At 50.6% G+C, this 20642-nt stretch overlaps 1 protein-coding gene across 2 annotated transcripts in view; it reads left to right on the forward strand.

Annotated features, from left to right (window-relative positions):
- LOC144728673 (protein turtle homolog B-like) overlaps positions 1-20642 on the forward strand; it is a 183443-nt gene that overhangs the window by 143326 nt on the left and 19475 nt on the right. For both annotated transcript variants that reach the window (XM_078608261.1, XM_078608260.1), the window contains exons 11-18: positions 99-246; positions 1570-1681; positions 2857-3032; positions 3906-4153; positions 8598-8682; positions 9862-10011; positions 13556-13601; positions 19750-20258. In XM_078608261.1, the coding sequence (XP_078464387.1) occupies positions 99-246; positions 1570-1681; positions 2857-3032; positions 3906-4153; positions 8598-8682; positions 9862-10011; positions 13556-13601; positions 19750-20258 (1474 nt within the window). The remainder of the gene's footprint in view (positions 1-98; positions 247-1569; positions 1682-2856; positions 3033-3905; positions 4154-8597; positions 8683-9861; positions 10012-13555; positions 13602-19749; positions 20259-20642) is intronic.

Genomic DNA, 20642 nt, shown 5'->3' on the forward strand with positions numbered 1-20642 from the left:
TCTATGCCGGTTTTCATCGGTGCTGCTCGCTCACAGAATTTACCCCAACAGTCTGTAAAGGCTACACGGGGGCGGGATCTTTGTCTTTGTGTGTGCAGGAGGGCCACCTGCTGCCCCAGCAGCCCCCGGCACGTGACGGCACGCTCTACATCCGGGCACTGCACAAGGAGGACTCGGGCCGCTGGGCCTGCGTGGCTTCAAACGTGGTGACCAGCATCAGTGCCGACACGTACCTCTACGTCACCGGTACGACGGACGGAGACCGGTTCGATCCTTCGTGTTGGGATTTTGAGAGATGCACCCTGGGTAATTACCTTGAGAGTACGGCAAGAGGAGTGTATGGATTGGAGGCCGTGCGGGTTCACAACAACATCTGAAGCGTCGAACGGGCTTGGGCAGGACGTGTCCCTAGCAGGTCAGATGTGGGCGAAAGACAAGGAATGGAATGCATTTGAGAGGGCGTCCACCGTGCTGATGGAGAAATGCAATCGACTTGTGTGAAGGTGCCACGTCACATTGCTTGGTAATTCGCAGTGGGGACAGCTTGGAGGAGGGCCTCATGCAACAGTGGATTGTTAACCATGGTTGATGGTGACGATGATGATAATCATAAGGTCGCGCTTATCACACAAAAAGTGCTCGCCGCAAATGAATCAAACTACCTTGCTGATCTCGTCAAGGAACATAAACCATCATGCGAACTCCAGTCATCCTCGCAGCAGCAGCGGCTTTTGGCTGGCCATTGAACAAAGACAGTCACCGCGTCACGCGCTTTCAGATGCGCTTCTGTGGCCGTCTGGAACGCTCTTCCTTTCAACATTAGTAAGCCACTGGAGCTATGCACTTTTAAATCTGAATGGAAAACTAATTTCTTGAGAAGTTATTTTAGTATTTAGTTTGTTGTCCTTCCCTCGCACCTTCGATCAGCACGATTGGCTATGTCCAGTGCGAAAGAAGTTCAACATACACAAAAACTACATACATCATTAATGGTTAATACTTCATATAGTGGCAAAAAGTATAAAAAAACTAAAACCTAGACTATTTTTTATTTTATCAGGTAAGGCCCACTGAGATGTATAGCCATTTTTCAGAAGCGACATGGCCATAAATGACAGCTGAACGAAATGGCTTATCATGCGGAAATTTATACCAGCCAAATACTCTAAATGCATGTTTCTAAATGTGGAGGGAAAAACCGGAGGACCCCGAGAAAAATTCACGCGAACACGGGGAGAACATGCATACTCGAAATATGCAGGCGTCAGGATTGGGATCGAACCCACGACCTCCTGTATACCAGGCAAGGTAGTTAACACCTCGCTCAAACAATACAAACGGACACACGATCGAACAGAACAGCCCTACACGTAAGGCAGCAGGTACACGTGAACTCAAAACGATGACGAAAACCACCGCCACTGGCCACTTGAGAATGGTGCCCGGACGGGGGGGTGTGTGTGCACGTCGCGTGCAAGCTTTGTCCCCCGCCCGCCACCCACCCCCCCCCCCCCGTGATGGAGCCTGCGGTGCCCCCCTCCGCCCGCCCCGCCCCCCCCCCCCGTGCAGGCACCACGCCCCACTCGGCGCGCGACCTCCACGCCTCTTCCGCCCTCGACTCGGCCAATCTGTCGTGGGCCCCGGGCTACGACGGTGGATATGCCCAGCACTTCACCGTCTGGTACCTTTATCCACTCTGGCCGATGGGTTTAAGAAACCCCCCTTCCCACCCCTCCTCCCGCTTTATATTGTCGTTGAAGTTTCTATGTTAACATTGTTTTTAGAAATATATGTGTATGAAGCAATATGTTTCATGGCGGGGTATTAATAGGATTTGCATTCCAGAGGTCGCCTGTTAGATCTCCCGTAAGGGTGTCAGTACGGAATTACAGTGCGGTAAGGGGATTTATTTTAGTTCTTAAGAACGATACGATATTACGGAATGAGATTGTTTTCATCAGGTAGGGTACGAAAGTACGGTATATTGCCATTCCCTTTTTGTACTCTCTTCATACACCAACTCAGTTAATCAGTTAATTTCTGATAATCATTCGTAATTTCAAGATAGGATCAAACATGTTCACGGGATATTCGTTTAGTTATTTTAAGAGTAAGGAGCTTTCTACAAACAAATTAATCATGCAAAACGATCAACTATGAATTTGCTTGTCGTTTATCGCTTATTTTCTAAGCATTTTTTTCCTTAAGTACGATGTAAGGTTTGGAATTACAGAACACAATTTCAACGGCCTGGTGGGGTACAGAAACATGTTTTAAGGTACGGTGTGAAATTACTGTTCGATGTTTTACCTTACCATACTGCCACTCTGGTTTCCTGGTGTGGCACTTGTAAAACTGGGCACGTTTTTGAACTCTGCCTCTCGACTAACTGTGGTGTAACTTATCTGCGGCCGTCTGGCCATTTATCGCCATCTGGCCAGCTTGGAAGAAGAGGCCAAATAGCCTCTGGAGTGGCACTGTTAAGCTCCCTCCAGTGGAGGCCCTTCTACCTGGAATGGCACGAGTACGCAATTGCCTTGGTCGATCCAGCAGTGTACGTGCGTAAACCGCAAATAGTCAGGTCCAGGTGTGGTGGGGTAAAGTGGGGGGTACTCCCACGTCTTCCGAGATGTATCCTGCAGCATAGAAGAGGTTGGCCACATGCACTCGAGAGAGGGGGCTCCACAGAGCTCCCTGTAGTGGCTCTTCCGCCAGCATGGCCACGGGGAAGGCAGTTGTGGGGCTGCCCCCTTGCCACCATCTGCACACCGTCTGCGTGCCGACGCGGGCATGGTTTATGTTAAGGGAGGGGTTCTGCGCCACGTTGTTTGGTGGGGGGGGGACGTGTGCCGCCAGGGTGAAGCGGCTCGACCGACGGCCGTCCTACTGGGACCCGCTGCCGGTGCCTGCCGCTCACTCGGAGATCACCGTGGGCGACCTGGAGCCCGGAAAATTCTACCAGTTCAGCGTGCTGGCGCACAACCAGATGGGCAGCGGGCCCTTCAGTTCCATCCTCACCGTCCGCACGCAGTGTGAGCTCCTCTCGCGCCGCCCACGTGGCGGCCGGTGTCGCGCGCCGAGATTCCGAGGTGCGGCCTGGCTCTGGCTCAGCTTCTGTCACGGCTCGGCCCGGGCCTTGAGCCGCTCGGCTGTTGCCAAAGATGCACGAGCGGGCTGGCTCAGCCGTGGCTTGGCCTCAGGCTCAGGAATCCCGGGCGTGGCTGAGAACATGCTCCGAGCCGGCTCAAGTGAAGCGTGGATTTTGAGCCGTGGCTCACTTGAGTATAGAGCCGAGCTGGAGCCGTGCCGAGGCTAAGCAAGCAAGCATACGTGTTTTCGGCGGTGGTGCATGGCTCGTTGGGGGCTCTTTCGAGAGATTTAGACAAGTTGTAGCTAAATTAAATGCCGACAAAAATACATATTTAGTGAAATGTGGGAGATATAGACAGGAGGCAGAGATGAGATATATATTTGTTTACCGTTTTTAGGTAATTATCTTGAAATGAAATGAAGATGTAGAACCTTTGCATTGTATCCCTTCTCAATGTGCGAGCCCTCGTACAACACCGATGCGGCTGCTGTGATGCCACAATCAGCCTCGCGATTTTCCGTGTTTTGTTTATTGTAATTTTACTAATCACTCAGCCTAGTGCATTATGCAAAAACCGTCAATAGTTTAAAATGATCACAATGCACTTCTTGAGGAATGTTTTACTTTTTTTTTGTGCACCGTGCATGAGGTTTTGTGCTTGTTCATACACACTAGACTAGTTTTAGGTTGGCCATGAGTTTAGTGTACATTTTAATTTTAGCTCATGTCACTTTACTCACCCTTGTGACAGAGCCGGGCAGGTTTCTTAAATCCTTGTGTGCATGCGCGCACGCGCGCGTCTTTCCTTCGCCAGCCCCGTACGCCACGACGGCCGAGCCGCACCTGCGCGCGGGATTCAACTCGGCCACGCTGCCTCCTCCGCGGTGCCTCACCGCCAACCAGACGGAGAGCGCCCTGCTGCTCGCGTGGCTCCCGCCGCTCAACCAGAGCGAGGCAGCCTTCAACTACAGCGTGGAGTCGCGACACCGCTGGGCGGGCTGGGAGGAGGTGGAGACCGTGGCCGGGTCGCACACCCAGGTGGAGCTGCGCGGGCTGCTCAAGGTAACCGCCCCACGTCTCTCGCTCATTCCGTTCCCGTTTGCGAGTTGGTTCCGGGAGGGGGAGGGCGGGGGGGTGGAGGGGGGGCAGTGGCAGGGGGCAGGGGGAGGGTCACACCATTAATGTTTGCCGTGGCTCGGAATCTGACTCGGGTCGCCAGGTTTGTAGTGCGGTAAGCTAACCAGTGTGCCGCCGCTCCACGTTTATAAAATGTTGAAATTATGGCTAAATGTACTCCCTCATTAGCATGGTTGGCTATGTACGGTGCAAAGGCCTCCCTATGCTGTCACCATCCCTCAAGGTCCTGGGATGCTACTGTTCATCTCGCTCGTGTGTAAGGAGCTGATTTCAAAGTTCCATCTCCTTCGTGGACGTCCTCTTCGCCATCTTTCTCCTTTGGCTGCCAATCCATCGGTTGCCTCGTCCAATCGGCCATCCACACTGCTCAAGATGTGTTCCATTGTAGATAATGTTAACACTATCCACAACAACGCTCTGGTTAGCTTGTGGCGTGTACTACGTGGACCCTTGTTTCAAACGGAGACCCATTTCCTTCGGAACGGGTGCTTGCCCACAAACATTGGGCAGTTCACCAACATTGACTCAAGCAAGCCTGACTAAACTAAACTGTTTTTAGTTTACCAGGTAAGGCCCACTGAGCTATATCAGGGCCGTATTATCTAATATACTGTCCCTAGGGCCTATATAGCAAGGATAGGCACAGTGTATATACAAAGAGGCAGAGTCATGTCAATGTCTTTTTTTCATAAGGTGAAAGAAATTAACACCGGCGAGCTTTTTTTCATTTATAAAATTACCAAATAAGATCTTCAAATGGTGTTTGTCTCACAATCTCAATAGAGAGCAGTGCAAAGGCAGACTGTGGCGTTGTTGCCCTATGGTTGATCGGAGACAGTTTTTCTTTTCATCGGCTTTAGCTTCGAAAAAGAACACTACCCTTCACATTTCATCCCCACCACGGCAAGATGCAGCCTGAGAGCAATGTCAACATTGGAAAGTAGCTGATCAGCTTGTCAGATATTTGGGCTTGGAGCAACATCTGCCATACAAATGCTGCAGGAACAACAGGAATTCATCAGTGAATGATTTTCACACTGTGTAACAATAAAAATGTTGTTCCTGGGTCATAAGTGTTATTTCCTAATTGCTTATTCCTCAAAAGTACAGAAAATAGCTATTATTCCCCACAAACTTTTCTTTTGGAATCAGGACAGTGATATTTTGAAATTGAACTATTTTCAATGAAAAAACATGTGCATTTGTGTCTTTCGTTCATGTAAAGTCCTGGTCACAAAAGCAAAGTTTGTGAGGAATAATAGCCATTTTCTATATTTTTTAGGCATAAGCAATGAAAAAATAACACTTAGTACCCAGGAACAAAAATTGTGTTACATTGTGAATTTTTCAAGATCTGGCAGTGGTCTATTGACAAGGAAAATTAATCGTATTCTTAGGTTTTTTCGGTAAAGTCACGTAGGTAAACCATCAAAATTAATGGAAATAAAATAAAACAAAAATCACGACGTTTCGGAGGCAACACAAGTCTCCGTCATCAGGTGGGACCGTCACAGCTGAATTAGCTGCATCAAGTGAGGCAATGATTCAAGATGTAATCCCTTATAAGCAAGTTGAAGGGGGGAGGAGAGGGGGGGGGGGAGCTCATCAGAATGTGGTAGCCAATGAATGGAACGTATCGGGAGGGAGGGGGGCGGGGCTCAAAGACAGCACGGAGTGCTAAGTACAACGCATCGGGAGGGGGAGGGGGGCCAAAAAAAGACGACGGCTTGGACGCGGTTGCTGCTGCACACGCCAACACAATGGACAGAGAGGGAGAGGGGAGGCCTGATACACATGATAGACAAAAGAACGAAAATGCCCATGTTTATACCAATGCTGGCTGAACAATGAAGAGAGTACTGTTAAACAACTGGGGATGTTAACACTCGGTAAAGTAAAGTAAAATAGTGCCTGTCAGATAAGATGGTCCAAAAAAGTGTAATTAAGTCTTTTTTGCGTGGTTGATAACATCTTTCCAATGATTACTAAGTTTGTACCCATCATCACGGTTGAAATTATGTCTGTGTTTGTATATTTGTATGGCTTCGTGTACAAACCTTTGATGGTAGCCGGGAGGTTTGCAGAGAACCTTGGTCTCGGAAAAGACAATTTCATGAGAGCCCACCGAGTTGTAGCAATGATCGGCAACGGCAGAAGAATCAGTTCTGCCGTGTTTCAGATCTGACTTGTGCTCGCGGACACGATCAGAAACATGACGTTTCGTTTCTCCAATGTAGCAATCACCACAAATGCAACTCAATTTGTAGACTCCAGGATACTGTAAGTCAGGAACGACATCCTTCACAGATGGAATCAGATCACGGATTTTATGCACTGTACTGAATCGGACTTGGATCTTATGTTTGTTTAGAATTTTGGAGATCGTTTTGGTCACGCCTGCTATGTATGGTAACGTGATGGTTTTGGTCGGAGTTTCATGTGGCTGTTTCTGTGTGGTGGGAGAGACAGCTTGGCGGATAGTACGGTCAGAGTATCCGTTCATCCTGAGGGCCCGATGTACATGTCTTAATTCACCGGTCAGGTGGTGTTTGTCAGAAATGCCATGGGCTCTGTGGTATAGCGTTTTGATGAGAGAATTCTTTTGAGATGGGTGGTGGTGGGAATCCGGTTTCAAGTAGGAATCTGTGTGGGTGGCTTTCCTGTAGACAGAATGTCCCAAGGATCCGTCAGGCCTCCTCTCAAACAGAATATCCAAGAATGGTAGTTTACCGTCTTTCTCCACTTCCATGGTGAATCTGATGGATGGGTGTCTAGAATTGATGTGGTCCAAGAAGTGGTTCAATGCTGGGAGGCCATGTGGCCCCGCCCCCCTCCCTCCCGATACGTTCCATTCATTGGCTACCACATTCTGATGAGCTCCCCCCCCCTCTCCTCCCCCCTTCAACTTGCTTATAAGGGATTACATCTTGAATCATTGCCTCACTTGATGCAGCTAATTCGGCTGTGACGGTCCCACCTGATGACGGAGACTTGTGTTGCCTCCGAAACGTCGTGATTTTTGTTTTATTTTATTTTATTTTCATTAATTTAGATGTTTTACCTACGTGACTTTACCGAAAAAACCTAAGAATATGATTCCTTGCAGTCACGAAAGCTTCAAATCTAGAAGAAAATGAATCGATTATTCAATCTGGCGCATGCATTTTGCCATTTTTCTATCTCCACAATAAGTTGATCCACGATGTGACAGAAGCATTGGATACAGAATCTGTCACTTGGATTGTACGCACTGAAATCAGTGCGAGCAAATTGTTTCTTCTTTCGTGCACGGCTCTCTTTATAGCCAGATGTTGAGAAACCTCTGGCGACTGTTTCAAATTCCTTAAGCCTGTCACATCGTTTGTCTAAAGAGTGGTGCAAAAGTGCATCACAATGGTGCACAAGTCAATCCCAGCCTCCTGCAGACCTTTGTTTACAATTTTTGTCTTTGCAAAACATTTCAAATGGTAATAACGTGGGCAGTACCAACTGTAGAAAGTTATTACTGAAGGCCTACGAAACAGAAGTGCCTAGGGGCCTACACGAACCTCACTCCGGCCCTGAGTTATATAGCTCTTTTCAGAAGCAACTTGGCCACAAATGATAGCTGAACGAAGTGGCTTATCATATATAGCTGCCAAATACTCTTAACTGCCAATGAGACGCTGAATGTCGAAAACCTTTCTGGAATATGCTTGTTTTGAATCACTGCTGCAGATAAGGTGCACTCCCAGAATGCTGTGTGGCTGATGGGTTATGTAAATAATTTGTATTTAATGGTGAAGCAAGCATGGGAAGGAGGCATGTGTGGTATAATTAATTGTGAAAAAAATAAGATTAGGCTTTAGCCTTTCTGGCAATAAAACAGGAGGTGTTAAGATGTTCAAACACCAAATAGATAGCTCTTGCAAGGCATCAAGTCTGTATTCACCACACAACGTACTTGTGGTGAACATGCAAACAGGCACGCTCTGATAATATACGGGTGGGTGTCCCGTTCACTGCTAAATATTGTAACACACCAGCGGCTCGGCATTAATTTTATTTAGAGACACATAGCGCAGCTGTATTTTAACACATTGCTCTCACCGCAAAGATCCATAGCGACACGACTGCACTCTATAATAGTTGGCATCAAACTGTGCCACATGCCCTCCCACATGGCCTTGCGGGAACCTCGGTACCGATAAAGTTATTTTATTTTGGTTTTCTTCGGGTATCTTTTATGATGACGTACACACGTACGTACATCATCGGGACGGGAAAGGGTCAAGAAAAGTATGCATGGCTGGGGCCGGGTGTTGTTGCTGATGCGCACTGCGTGTCACGTTGCTGCGCTGTGTCCCCGCCGCCCGCGGCCCCCGTCTAGACCACATGGTACGAGTTCCGCGTGCTCGTGGTGGCTGATGACGGCATCAGCGAGCCCACCAACACGGTCACCGTGTGGATGGCAGGTGGGTGGTGCGCGCGACGCATGGGGGACGACCACCGTTAACCGCGACCCCCCTCGCCGGCTGCCGAAAGAGAGACGCATCCACAAACAAATTAAATCTAAACTTTTAAAAAATGTTACAAGGTAAGGCACTACTGAGCTGTATAGCTCCTTTTCAGAAGCGACCTGGCCTCAAATGATAGCTCACAAAGTGGCTTAACATGTGGAAATTTGGAGCAGCAGCCAAATATTCTGAGCGCGTGATGTTGATTATAAATGTGGAGGGAAAAACCGGAGGACCCGGAGAAATATGCACATGACCACGGGGAGAGAGACATGCAAACTTCACATATACAGGCGTCAGGGTCAGGATCGAACCTATGACCTGCTGTATACCAGGCGAGGTAGTTAACATCTGTCCACCGTGTTGGTCCTCTAAGCTGGACTCAATTAACTTGCTGACCACGCCCATGCTGGACATCTGTGAAAAAGAGCTTCATAGCTCATCAGATTCCTTCTACAGTCCAAATAAAGATTCTTATTCAGATGCCGGAATTCAAGATGCCCCTGACCGCACTCATGAATTTGATTTGCTGTGCGCTTGTGCGTGATCGGCTCACTTTTAAACCGTGATGCAGCAGTGCAGGCCAAGGAGGAGAGTGGTTCGCCGTTTGAGCCCGATGGCCACCCCAGTTAATAGTGCCGGTCTGTTATCCATAATATTGGGACTGTCTGCATCACAGTGGACGTTTAAAATCCCGTGGAAAAAAGGACATTGTTATAATAATTTCTATTTAAAAAGCGCCCTTAAACACTCGCTCTCAGGGTGCTTTTTTAAAGCTTCGGCACAATGGCCAAGGTCCAAAAAAAAATGTATTGCACATAACTTAATTGGAGTGACATAGCAAACATTGGCCCCTCCTTGGAGACGAATGCCCACCGGCTGGCCGGTGCTGCGTGCCACCTCGCGCCATGCGGCGGGGACAGCTGCCATCGGACCCACCGCCACCCCCCCCCTCCACCCTCCACAGATTAAAACTACAGCTGGACTCGGACTTTGGAACGATTGAGGAGAGAGGTGTTGTCCATGGTTTTGACACGGTGGGGCATTTTAAGCACCAAACCGGTTGCGTGGCTGTTTCTCTTGCCTGAATGTATTTGCCGCATTTGCACCGCCCCGGCCCCGACGTCGGTCCTGCAGGGGCGCTGTCCCCCACACGGCCCGCCCTGGAAGTGCCTCAGCCGATCCTTGCCGGGGTCATCGCCGGCATCTGCTTCCTGGCCATCGCAGTCCTCTTCAGCACCGTGGCGGCGTGCCTCATCAGCCGGCAGCGGCGCTCCCAGCGGCCCGGTGTGCAGCCACACGCTCACAATCGCACCGCACGCGCCTGCTGCTCGTTATCCTGACTCACGCACGCACAAACTCATGCACGCACGTGCGTGATTCTAAGTTTGCCCAAGGCTTTGTTGTCCTTCCCCCGCACCTCCGGTTAGCACGGTTGGCTATGTACGGTGCAAAAGAAGTTTAACATACATACGTACATTTACCAGCTTTTGGTTGTTTTCACTCCCAGATGCCATGCGTTTGTAGTTGGGATTCTACATTCCTCTGGACGTGTGTACCCGTTTTATTTCAAAAAGTCATTGAGAATGCAAAAAAGAACGGCAGTTGAATTTACGCTCGTACGCCAAGACGGTTTGAGCACGGCGGACTTTGCAATCCAGAGGTCACCTCTTCGACCTCCCCCCATAACGGCCCTTGACAAAGTGGACAGTGGCAGCCATCGACCCCTTCTCGGCTAGAGACGATGGGCCCCACGCAGTGCGAGGGCAGCGGGTGTGGCCACTGATGGACTCTTCTTCAACGTAACCCAGCACACTCGGGGAAACTTGGCCACAGCATGGCGGGGGGGGGGGGGGAAATGCTGAGCCGAAGCCAATGAACGTGAGAAGGGAATCCAGTGATCATTGACGTCCTCACGCTGGTGAGGCGAAACATTTTATTTGAGAATTGAAGGCAGTCCGCTATTAAAATCGATCTTCTTGCTAGAAACCCAAACCAAAGTGCGATTTATCACCAAATCAAACGTCATTATTATTACTACAATGCTCGTTTACTCACGAAAGCCTCATTGAGTCTCCAGTCTTGCTAAGTTTTCACGGTAGGGGGGCAATGTGCCTGCTGCTGTGTGTGATCCCAATTGAGTAATTTGCAGGTAATTTTTCAGAATTGAGATATTTTGGCCAATCCCGGTTCAAATGTGTGTTTTAGCTATGGGAGGAAACCCATGCAAAACAGGGGTAGAACATACAATCTTTACACAGAAAGGCGGCGCTGTAGTAGGGAATTGAACCAAGGCCCTTCTTGCTGAGGGTAACCATCACTCCACCGCCCTGCTACAAATTAACATTTAAAAAGGTTTGTTTTTACACTTGATACGTGTACGTGCAGAAACAGCCTGGAGATGTCGCAGCTTTTGCAAAAACGGAAATGGACGAATTCAACGTTTCCCCACTACCACGGCTGCACATCTTCCGCCAGTGTCTCCACACGTGGCCCTGATGTTTAAATCCACGTCTGTGTGCGCTCGCGCTTGTGTAACAATGAAACACTCGCCTCTCATGAATATGCGTGGCCACACCACGTACAGAGCCAAAGTGTCAAAGTGATTTCCTGCTCAAGATGAGCATGGAGGCGGTGCTCGGCTCCTGTTTACAGCCCTGAGCCAGAGGAAATTCCTCCTATCTACTTTGGGGACCAGTTTATCCATCGACGACCACTGTTGAATTCCGTAAAAAGTGGTACATAATTTTATCGACCTCAAAACAGATGATGATGATGGTCTGAGTCAAGTATGAGCACACCCCATAGTCTGCCGTTGCGCAGCAAAGCGTACCACACACCGATAAACACGGAGGGGGCTTCCTCTGGGCCTCTCACATCGTGGATCTTCGATTTGAGTTCCGGTCTCATCCATTGTCAACCCGTGCAAGAGAATGAGGTGAACGCCGAGTGCAGAATCATTCTTTGAACGACCGTGACCTCTGACCTACACCGCTTACCGTTGCTCGCGGCGCCTCCGCGGTTAGAACAAGTGTGGTTGCTTTTCCATGACTCAACCGGGCAGTTATTTTGCCTTATAATTTTTGGAACGGTGAAAACGATTTGGCTGTCACCCTAATCGCCGGCCGGAGTCTCGTTGTTTAGTCGGATTTATGTCCACGGGCTTCCGAAAACAAAATGCTCAATAAAGGAACTTTCCTGAGAGCCATTACACACAATCTCTTTTTTTTTACCATTTATTTATTTTCATTTTCTCCTTTTTACTTTTTTTACAAGGTAAGGAACACTGAGCTGTATAGCTTAATTTTGGAAGCCACCTGGCTATTACAAATAATATCTCAACGAAGTGGTTTATCATCATGTGGAAATGTATAGCAGCCAAATACTCTAAATGCACGATGATTCCAAATGAGGAGGGAAAAACCGGATGATCCGGCAAAAATCCACGCCACCACGGGAGAGAGATTGAGAGACACGCAAAATCCAAATATAAAGGCATCAGGGTCGGGGTCAAACCCACGACCTCCTGTATACCAAGCAAGGTAGTTAACATGTCGCCACTACCACGGCTGCACATCTTCCGCCGCATGCGGCGCTTCCATCGCGACTCAAACGTTACCGTTCCGCACCGCGGTCTATCCTAGGGGGACCCACCGGTGGAAGCCGCCTCTGTGCGGCGCAGAGTGAACGCAGCACCTGACCTGCAAGTGGGCTTTCGTCTGCCCGCAGGGGGACGATGTTCCCACGTGGTTTTTTTTCTTTCCTTTATTTGGTAGTTTACGAGATAAGTGGTCAAATTTGGTCCCTGACACCGACACGCGATGGCCAACTCAGTGACGTCGGCGGTACCATTAACCACGTCCACTGCGGAGCAAGGAGACTGGCTTCGCATTCACCCGTTCGCGTGCGTGCAACATTAACCAAGGTGGTCACGGGGGTGCTTGAACCGCAAATCTCAACTGGACCATGTTGAAACAGGGAAGAAGGGGAGGGGGGAGAAAGGGGAGAGCCCTTCTCAGGCTTTGCAAGGCCCGAATGCGCCTATCCGTGCAGAGCAGCAGGGTTTTCTGTCAACCAACTGGGGGTGCAGGGGAGGGAGATATAAAAGAATGCGTTCATCCCATTCTCGATTCGCAAATAGAGGAAGCATGGTCAAACTGCTTGGGAGCAGTTTGACCATGGTTCACCACGCGGGTTGGTGTGGGGTTGTTGAAGGGACACAGGGCAGGGACCAGTATGTACACGTGGTTGTCCTGAGATATGTTGCGGTTTGACACTGGAAGACCTCCACGAACATTGGTAAAGACATGATATAGGTTTTTGTTGGGTTAGTTCACGTAAATATGAATGTGTTGTTAAACCCGCCACCACCCAACACAGGTGATTAGTAAAGGTTTGTCATGTAAACAATTAGTTGCTAGTTCAGCACACCGGTTGTGTTCGAGAGTAAACCCACAACAGTTACAATTCAACACACTGCTGTGCAGTGGCGGACATTCAAACAAAATCACTGCAAAGCGGTTTGAAAAAGAAGTAGGCCATCGTGTGTCGGCTTCGCGGTCCAAATTAGAATAACAACACCTCAGCTTAACTCGATTGGCTTTACGTACAGCAACCATCACCACCGCCCTCTCCTGTGACGTCACTGCTGACCGTGTCCATTAAACGCTGAGACGTCTTCGTGGTAGCCTCGCGCTGCTAAGAATGGCAGTGCGAATGCCAAAAGTATACTATCAACTATCAGTGGGCAACTCCTTGAACTTCTCTCGCAAGAATGCAGTGGGTGAGGTCGAGACTGCGCGTAACCGGTGCCTGTTGTTGTCCGTTCCAGTGCCTCACCTCTCCATCACCCACTGTAAGAAGAGGACAGAATCTGAGTGAGTGGAACGCACGATCCTCACCGCTGGTATTGGAGGCCCAGGGGCCCGTTGCGTTGTGACACCTCGAGTGAACGTTGCCGTCGATTTAAATGAGAAAATTATAGCCATCTCTACGCACGAGTATTTTTTCAAACATCCCATCGGCCAGACAGCCTTCCTTGGCGGCAGTGCTTAATTTTAGCAGCGAGCACTCGTGACCGGTTGTCATCAGTCAGCGTCTCGGCAACGCCGACAATGATTCTAAATTGGATTGGAAGCCCGGGGAGTGTTCCACCGGAGTTGTTTGGTGCAACTGGTCGCGGGCCTGGACACCGCGAGCCTGCCCTGGCCCCGCTACGGCACGGGTTTTATACAAGTCATGTTGCATGGCCCCTTAACCCCTGTTGTCGGTCTAACGCGTGGTGTACCGGCACCTAACCGTGGTCTACCAGCCGCTAACCATGTTGTACCAGCCCCTAACTGTGGTATAGCGGTCGCTTACCATGTTGTACCAGCCCCTCACTGTGGTATAGCGGTCGCTAATCATGTTGTACGAGCCCCTCACTGTGGTATAGCGGTCGCTAACCAGGGTGTACCAGCCCCTAACTATGGTGTACCGGCCGCTAACCAGGGTGTACCAGCCGCTTCACCAGAGTGTAACCGGTCGTTAACCATGGTGTACCGGTCCCTAACCATCATGTATCGACCGCTAACCATGGTGTACCAGTCGCTAACCATGATGTACCTACCGCTAAACACGGTGTACCTACCAGTAACCATGGTGTACCTACCACTAACCAACGTGTAACTACCACTAACCATGGTGTACCTACCGCTAACCACGGTGTAGCGGCCGCTAACCATGGTATGACGTCACTACACAATAACCTCCACCATGGTGAAATATGGTGCAGGCCGGTCAGCCCCACAATGCAATGTAGTGGAGAGATACCCACGGACCAGGCTTTTAAGGGCCGAAGCAATTGTACTTCTTTGCTTATGCTGGGTTACAGACAGTAGAGGGAGAAGTGTGCAGCCCCCACCCCACTAATAGGGCCCCAAACCCCCTGAACTCACAAATCAACAGAAACACACATGGCTCACTCTCGAAAACACTTGCTCCTATGACCCTATGCAATCCCACCACGCACACACACCACACATAACAGCTCAGTAGTGGCGGTCGTTATGCCGTTTCACTATTTTATACACAGCACTAAAACCTATTCCACTGTCCACACACACTGTAGACAGCCCACGGATATCCCCGAATAGCCACAACGCATATTAAATCCATGGGACGAGGAAACCAGCAGTGAGATATTAGGCGTCGGTCCCCGAGGCCTACAGTAGGCTGGATCTTGATTCCTGCCTTCTCCCTTCTAATCCTCACTCCAGGCCTTAGGCCTTTGCTCCCTCCCCAGAGTGAGCTGCCTTGGTCGCTCAGCTCACTGCTGCTGCTGGTGCTGCTTTTGCTGCTTCTGGTGCTGCTGCTTATTATTCTTCTGCTGGTGCTGCTCTAGCAGCCAGCCCCTTTCATACTGGAAGGTGCCAGTGGGGGTTGTCACCCCGCCCCTAGCCACATCCAGATAATTCCAGGCTCTTCTCTCAAGTATCCCCAACACCGCTTCACCTCCTGTACCATCATTTGACGCCACTGTGAACCTCATTATATTGTATTTGTTACACAAGGTGTACCTACCGCTAACCATGCTAACCACGGTGTACCGACCGCTAACCATGGGCTACTGGACGCTAACCACACATTCATTGTGAAAAGGTAAAGGCGTAGTCCTGTAATTTCTTGGTATGGTCGCTGCTGGCGGAAGTGTCTCCACCCTGGGAGGGTCGCGTGAGCCTCTATGAAAGTTTGCGTTAAACCACTACGGTGCGATGAACGCCCAAATCGCGAATGAAAAGACGTATGCTCGCCGTCATTGCTCCTGTCCATTGCGCGGGTCACGGTTGTTGGTCCGAAACCGCCGGGTGCCCTGTACGTCTCTCTGTATGACCAACCTTCACCATCACCACCGTGTCGCACAGTGTGTGAGCGGCACGCACCAGCACGCCACTCTCCCCCTGTTCTTCACGGGTTTCCTCTGTGCGCTATGGTTCCCTCCAGGAGTAAAAAAAAACACTCGCTATATAAGTGGTAATAGTCAAACATCCCAATCCTCACAAATCACCTGCAAATTACTCAATTGGGATTGAACACGAAGCAACATCCCCTCCTACTGCAGTAACTTGGCACGACCCTCGGTTGGCTACAAACGGTGTGAAATAAGTTCAACAAAGAGTCTCAAGACTCTTTGCCAGGAGGTTTTCCTAGGTAAAGAAACGCAATAAATAAAATATAATCACCGGTGGTCATTAACCACTGTCACGCATAAACTGTCACGAAAACTCTGGTCATCCGCGCAGCAGCAGCGGCTTTTAGCTAATCATTGAACAAGGGCGGCCACTGCAGTGTACGCTTTCAAATGCACTTCTGTGGCCGTCTGGAACGCTCTTCCTTCCGATATTAGGAACCCGCTGGAGCTATGCACTTTTACATCTAGATTGAAAACAGATTTCTTTAAAAATGCTTTTTTGTGATTAGTTTGTTGTACTTCCCCCGGAATCCTCTGATTAGCACAGTTGTCTAATTACGGTGCGAAAGAAGTCGACATATATACAGACAAAGACAAATCGTGTTCTTCATGCATTTCACCGAGCGTAAAACTCTTGGTGCTGATTTCATCTGAGAAATCCCAGGTGCAACTGTAAAACAACAGCCCAGACACCCATGTGAATGGCTTGCCTATGCAATGTGTTGATTGTGGCGTTTTGAAAAATACCGAATGTTGTTGGAACAACAACAAAAACTGCGATTGAACGGCGCTTTTTTTGTCTCGAACATTGAGCCAATTTTAATAGAACAAATGGGTGGCAAATGTTATTAATGTGAGAAAAAAATGTTATATTTCCGTTACATCCCTTGACTTCTATCACGGAAGAGGTGGCCGGTAATGCCGTGGCCAGTGGAGGTGACGAGACACGGGCCTTCCCCTGCATCGTGCCCCAACACACTGGCGCCGCCACCTGTGATTTGCGTGCCATATTTAATCGTGTGCCGTCGCTCTCTACTTGAATCTCGTGGTGCTTAAGTCAAGACTGAAGTGCAATGCAATTTAGATGTCGAGCAGCTTGATGTTGTCGGGAGTCGGGGGCGACTGGTGTCTTAGGGTGTGGCTGCAGATGTGGGAGGTGCAGCAAGTTGGCCACTGCCTGTAGGTGCGTGAGCAACAGGTCGGTCCCTGCCCTTTGTCAAAGGGAAGGGGAGGTGCTGAGGACAGTGCTAGCACTGGTGAATTATATGCAATTCGTGAGGGTTCGGGGCACTGGAATGAGGTTCAAGGCAACGTAATTTGAATGTAAGCAGCGTCTGGACACGGCATCTGGAGACGCGTGTAGACTGCGTTACAATGGGAGAGCGCCTTTGCTCAGAGAGCACATTGCACATGCACGTGAGAGAAGCCTGTGTGACGCCGATGATCGTGGATTGATTTCAAAAATTGTTGCTTACTTGGTGCTTCCTTTGATGATACGGTAACGGTGTCAATCGCACTGCGGTGTGACAACGGTGAAGATGACGTGCACATGTTTCACTTATCGTGTTACGAATAAACCATTGTTTTTTGCTACATGCTCTTTCGTGTTGCCGAATGTGACGTGGTTCGGGATGCCGTTTGACCCTCGGACAGACGCACGGACAGACACTCGGACAGACATGCGACGGCGCAGGGCTCGCTGTCTCTGAACCCCCCCCTCCCCCGCCTTACTACGCAGAAACGTTCCGACAGGGAACGCACGACCCTGCGTGCCTGGCGACTTGCAAGCTCGACGTGACCCAGGCCGCATGAGTCAGGCCAGTAGAACTAGCCAGCTAGAGCCAGGCCGCTAGAGCTAGGACGTGTGAGCCAGGCCGCTAGAGCCAGAGCCAGGCCGCTAGAGCCAGGCCGCGTGAGCTAGCCCACTAGAGCCAGGCCATGTGAGCCAGGCCGCTAGAGCCAGCCAGCTAGAGCCAGGCCATTTGAGCCAGCCCACTAGAGTCAGCCAGCTAGAGCCAGCCAGCTAGAGCTAGGCCGCTAGAGCCAGGCCGTGTGGGCTAGCCCATTAGAGCCAGGCCACTAGAGCCAGCCAGATAGAGCCAGCCAGCTAAAGCCAGGCCGTGTGAGCCAGGCCACTAGAGCCAGCCAGCTAGAGCCAGGCCGCTAGAGCCAGGCCGTGTGGGCTAGCCCATTAGAGCCAGCCCACTAGAGCCAGCCAGCTAGAGCCAGCCCGTGTGAGCCAGCCTGCTAGAGCCAGGCCGCGTCAACCAGACTGCTAGAACCAGCCCGCATGAGTCGGCCTGCTAGAGCCAGGCCACATGAGCCAGCCCGCTCGAGGCAGGCCATGTGCGTGCCTCGGAGGTCACAGCGCTGAGCCAGCAGTGCGCGACGGTTGGCGAGATGTTAACTACCTGGCCTGGTATGCAGCAGGTCGTGGGTTCGATCCAGACCCTGACGGCTGCTGTATATTTGGAGTTTGCGTGTCTCTCTGTATGTGCCACAAGATTAGCCCAGTCCCCCTTCAACACTATGAGCTCCATCGTGAATGAGGATGCATCTCCTCTAATCCGCCTCCAAAATCACGTGGCTGCGTAGGTGCTGGGGGGCCCAGAACCAATAAAACTGCGATATCCGATGCAGTGTGATCCTCACGTAGTGTAACATTGTCCCTGTACTTCACTCACGAACGAAGTCAACCGTGTCAGCTGTTGGCAAGTTATTCGATGGCAAATAAATACTTTTTTGGGTCTGGCTACGTAATGATCTGGCCGGTTGTTGTTTTTGTATCGTGAAACATTTCCACCACCCCACGCAGCCAAAACAAGAGACGATGAATTGTCACCCGGATAAGGGTCCAACGACACGCGCCGATTCTTGACGGTTCAGCTCACACCACAAAGTCCAGGGACGATTCTCACAGTCAAATCAGGCGACTGGATATACATAACATTTTTGCTTTTGCAACTGCATTGAGTATCTTCAGGTCTTGAAAGCAAGTAAAAATAACCTTGTGACCTGACCTGACTTCTTAAATAGGTATCACCACATCGCATAACCAACCGATTTTGAACACTCCACATTAAGCCGCTGGAGCTGTGCACTCTTAAACCTAGATTTAAAACTCATTTCTTTAGACACTGTTTTTTGTGTGTTTAGTTTGTTGTCCTCCCCCCCTCTCCCCCCGCAGCTCCGATTAGCACAGTTGGCTACGTACATCGCAGTTTAATTTATCTGGGCCAATGGTCACCACAGTTGGCATGTTAGCGCTCTTACACCACGTGGTAATTAAATTAATTTGGCCGCGTCGGGTGGCGGAGGGTTACACAACAACGTATGAGTCATAATATCGGCGGCAATGGCGCGTTTCGTTATTCTGCCATTTACTCGGACATCGTGAGCGGAGGTGGTCGACTCCACTCCTCGCCTGCGCACGGTGAGGCCTTGTCAATCCCCCGCACATCGTCGGTTTGTATCTCTCATTTGGTCTTTGTTTTCAACGTTTGATTTTTTAATGGAGAATATTTTTTCAAGCATCTGTTTAATGTAATTATAATCTTAGTTTGCTGTTCAAAGTTCGATCTGGTGTGTTTTAGGTTGTTTTTGAAGCTGCACGCTATATTTTTTGATTTGTCGAACTTTTATTGCCGCCTGCGATGTGTGTTACCTATCACGCAGGTCTCGCCTGGTTATAGCTCCTCACGATCCCTCTTGTACCCTCCCGACCATAATGGGAAAAAACTCAACACGTATAATAAGAAAAAAACATTATAATAGGCGACGTTATGGGCAACGGCCCTTCTTCACAGCACATAGATGAGGCCCAAGTGGTCATAATCGAAAGTACGGAAACGCATCGCAGGCAGACAGCGAACACGGTCTGAAGCCGCAATCATTTGCGGGGGGGGGGGGAGGAGACCCCTTGAGGAGTCGCCATCCCCGGGCGGGCGTCGCTGCAAGCGTCCTCATAGTCAGGGACCCCACCTCCCCCCGCAGGCCATCGGTAGACCCGGAGCCTACATCCGCACAGAACGGACGGGCGACCTCCGTTGACCTCGCAAACCGCGTGCCGTCTGCAGGTCTTCTCTGGACAAAGCGAACGGAGCGGACCGGGCGCGCGCCGGCTCGCGGGAATCCCGCACGGGCCTCGAGACGGACGATGACGACAACGACCAGGAGCCGTTCGGCGAGGCCATGGGGGCGGCCGCGGCGGCCGTGGCGTCCGCCGACGGCTACGCCAGGACGGAGGGGGCGGGCGGGCCTGGCGACGGGCGGCACGCCGGCGGGCCGAAGTTGTCGCTCTACGAGAAGCTGACGCGCGGCTCCGGCCACGGCCGCTACAGCGTCTCCAAGCATGAACGCGACGCGCGGCCCATCGAGCTCATCAGCCGCGGGCCCGACGGGCGCTTCACGGTGGACGGCGAGGAGGTGGAGGAGGTGCCGCCGTCCCGGCGAGCCGAGACGCAGGACGAGCGGAGTCCGCGGTCCGAGCGGAGGATCCGGGGCTTCCCCTTTGTCCGCGACATGGAGATGTACCCGGAGTTCCAGCACTCGGACATGGAAGGGGAGGCAGCGGCGGCTATGGGGGGTAGGAGTCTCCCTCCCTCCTCTCGCTCTCTACAGCTGCCCAGTCAGCAGTAGAAATTGGAAAACCACAATCGATCAGCAGGTCGCGTGTAGTGGACCAAAGCATAGGGTACGTCACACCTCTTACAAAGTAGGCCAATTACCCTCTAGAGGGGCTCTCTCCAGGTGGTTCCACTAGTGGAGGCCGTTCTGCCAAAAGTGGCATGAGCAAACAATTGACACTTGCAGGGCTGCACCTTCACCTTATTATCTTTTGTCAGAAATCGGCCAAAGATTATTTGCCTGTGGAGCTCTCCTCCCAAGCGCGAATTTACTTGTCCACGGCCTCGTCCCTCCACGTCGTTTCAGGCAGGAAGCGGTGTGGCGCTGTGTGGTGCAGAATCAA

Source organism: Lampetra planeri, chromosome 29 (genome assembly GCF_965212315.1).
Source record: "Lampetra planeri chromosome 29, kcLamPlan1.2.h2, whole genome shotgun sequence".
In the NCBI taxonomy this organism is placed as follows: domain Eukaryota; kingdom Metazoa; phylum Chordata; class Hyperoartia; order Petromyzontiformes; family Petromyzontidae; genus Lampetra; species Lampetra planeri.